Source organism: Hippoglossus hippoglossus, chromosome 21, assembly GCF_009819705.1.
Source record: "Hippoglossus hippoglossus isolate fHipHip1 chromosome 21, fHipHip1.pri, whole genome shotgun sequence".
Taxonomy (NCBI): domain Eukaryota; kingdom Metazoa; phylum Chordata; class Actinopteri; order Pleuronectiformes; family Pleuronectidae; genus Hippoglossus; species Hippoglossus hippoglossus.
This window is the reverse complement of record NC_047171.1, coordinates 1112115-1115164: the sequence shown is the minus strand read 5'-3', so window position 1 is coordinate 1115164 and position 3050 is coordinate 1112115. Positions and strand designations below refer to the sequence as shown.

General features: G+C 45.1%; 1 protein-coding gene across 1 annotated transcript in view; it reads left to right on the top strand.

Annotated features, from left to right (window-relative positions):
• The first annotated feature begins 766 nt into the window (after window positions 1-766).
• The window catches only part of dusp19a (dual specificity phosphatase 19a), a 3974-nt gene continuing 1690 nt past the window's right edge, over window positions 767-3050 (top strand). Inside the window, exons 1-3 of the mRNA XM_034573324.1 lie at window positions 767-1029; window positions 1639-1685; window positions 2043-2195. Of these exons, the coding sequence (XP_034429215.1) occupies window positions 807-1029; window positions 1639-1685; window positions 2043-2195 (423 nt within the window). The 5' untranslated portion in view covers window positions 767-806. The remainder of the gene's footprint in view (window positions 1030-1638; window positions 1686-2042; window positions 2196-3050) is intronic.

The following is a 3050-nucleotide window of genomic DNA, read 5'->3' as shown; positions in this document are numbered from 1 at the left end:
CGGTCTTATTTTTTATATATTTGACTGGTCGTCAATCATAACAACCAAACTTTGACCTGTATGCTTTGGTTGCTTGATATGTTATGAATTCAAACATCCAGTATCTCTTGAACTGGTGTTTTTGAAAATGACTTCTGAACATGTGATTCCTGCAGTGAATCTTCCTCCTGTCACGTTGAAAATGTTCAGTTTGGCTCCAGAAGGTAAAACCTGAGGATCAGGAGTCAGAACAGTGAAATGACAAAGAGGCCAAACGGAAACTCATCAAATATCAATTAGAAAGATTAATTAAAATCATTTCATCTGAAGTTAACTTGAAGTAAAGATCTTATCACCTGTGAATTCACATAACTCTGAACTAGAGAATCAGGTTCACCGACACCATCACTTGTGTTGGAGAGTCCCAGCCGACGCTGCTACAGAGAACTGGATTCACATGAAACTGGATTCACATGAAACTGGATTCACATGAAACTGGATTCACATGAAACTGGATTCACTCGTTCATGCTTTGGGACAATTGAAACATTTCTGATCAACATAAATTTTGATTTGTGCTGAGATTTAGATTGTTGTGTGTGTTTGTTGCCTGAGTGATGGATGGACTTTGTTTTCTTGTTATCTTTAACGCTGCTTCACGTCACCTCAACAGCTTCGACTCTGAGCCCAGCAGATATTTGTCATGTAATTACCACTTGTTGCTGCAGAGGGCGCTGTTGTCGCCGCTCAGCAAAGGGTACATAGTGTTGCTTTAATCTTTCAGGTTCCCTGCAGCCCGGCCCGGTTCGATCCAGTCCGGCGTGGTCATGCAGTCCCTGACCGAGGAGATCCAGAGTTTCTCTCGGACGCGGCTGAGGAAGCAGTGCACACGCGTGACATCACTGAGCGGCCGGCGCATCATCGAGACCTGGAAGGGTTCGACCATCACTGTGGTTGAAGACCCCGCCCCCCCAGAGAAGATGCTGGGATACGTCCCTGACACTTCCTGGGACCTGCAGGTTGGAATCGTCAAACCCGACCTGCTGCTGGGTGAGTGAACGAGACACGTGAATAAACTACTGGGAGAATAGAAACCGTCAATCATGACATCTCTCTTTTTATATCATCAAATAACTAATTCAAACCAAACTGATCTGAAACACTTTTTAGTTTGGTCCATGTCTCATCTGCTAACCTGGAGGAGGAGCATTTCTGACCTATACTGCAGCCAGCCACCAGGAGGCGATCACAATGATTTGTAATAAAACCATTATGCTGGTAACACTTGGCTAAATTAGTAAAAAAACGCTATGTGGGTGTAAAATATATGGATTTGACCAACTCTGAAACACAGAAGTGTCAGAGTGTCCTATAGTTCAGATGTGTCCACCCCCTGTCCTGCTCCGTCCTGGAGGTCACCTTCAGTCCACCCTCAGCTCAGTGTGGAGGGAAACATGACACAGGCAGGACGTGGGGGAGGACACGGGGGACATGACCCATCAGACCTCAGTGGTTCACAGGTGGAACAACAACGACTGTGTCTTTGGTTCAACACCCAGGACAGAGTCTCAAAGACAAATACTGAGTCTGTGTGTGTGTGTGTGTGTCCATCTGTGTGTGTCTGTGTGTGTGTCTCTCTCTCTCTGTGTGTGTGTGTAGGTTCGCAGGATGCTGCACATGACTTTGGAACTCTGAGAAAACACAAGGTGAGATTTTTAATCTTCTGAAGTGAAACATTACAACAAAGCTTCTTTAGTTTCTCTTCACGCCGACTGAATTTATATGTTTAGATATGAGTTAGCAAATTAGCAGAACTATTCATTTTGCACCTCTAAAAACAGCCACAACAACAATAAATCAAAGACAATGAGGAACATCTGAAAGATCTGAGGGGACTATGAGCTGCTCATGTGAACATGTGTGTGTCTGTTCAGGTGTTTCACTGTGGACGCAGGGAAATTCATTTTCTGATGAAATATTAAAATGATAACAAGATAAAGGTGAAATAAGGACATAACCTCTTCCTCCTCCTCCTCCTCCTCCTCCTCCTCCTCCTCCTCCAGGTGTCTCACATCCTGAACGTGGCCTTCGGCGTGGAGAACATCTTCCCTGACCTGTTCATCTATAAGACCGTCAGTATTCTGGATCTTCCTGACGCTGATCTGCTGACTCACATCCAGGAATGTTGTGACTTCATCCAGCAGGCTCGCTCGGAGGTAACGTCGCTGACATCAACACAAACATTCACTTATTCTCAATTAATCACTAACACTCTTAATGCTTTAGTCGACACGTCTATTTGTTGGATTCTTGCAGGAAGTGAAGCATTAACATTTAAATTTAAATCCTGAAGGTGAGAGTCGCTGCAGCTCAGGTGAAAACACACGAGTGGATTAAGTCAAACAAGAAGAATCAATCCCATAATGCAGCGGGATTAAGGGCAGAAGGACTCGGATGTACAGGTCTTAAAGGACTTGACATGACTCTCCTCTCTTCCTCCTCCTCTTCCTTTCCTCTCCTCCTTTCCTTCTTCCTATTCCTCTCCTCCTCTCCTCCTTTCCTTTCCTTCTTCCCCTTCCTCTCTTCTGTTCTCCTCTCCCTCTCTTCCTCTCCTCCCCTCCTCTCCTTTCCTTATTCCTTTTCCTCTTCCTCTTCCTCTTCCTCTTCCTCTTCCTCTTCCTCTCTCCTCTCCTCTCCTCTCCTCTCCTCTCCTCTCCTCTTTGTCTGTTTCTAAATAATAGATGTGTAGTTTTGTTCATGTTTTATTAAGCTGCACACAGATCAGATCTCAGTGTCATACAAGCTTTTAGCAACGAAGCCTGGGACTCACCTTAACATGACACCCCCCAACACACACACACACACACACACACACACACACACACACACACACACACACACACACACACACACACACACACACACACACACACACACACACACACACACACACACACACACACACACACACACACACACACACACACACACACACACACACACACACACACACACACACACACACACACACACACACACACACACAGTCATTAGGGGTGTATGATTACAGG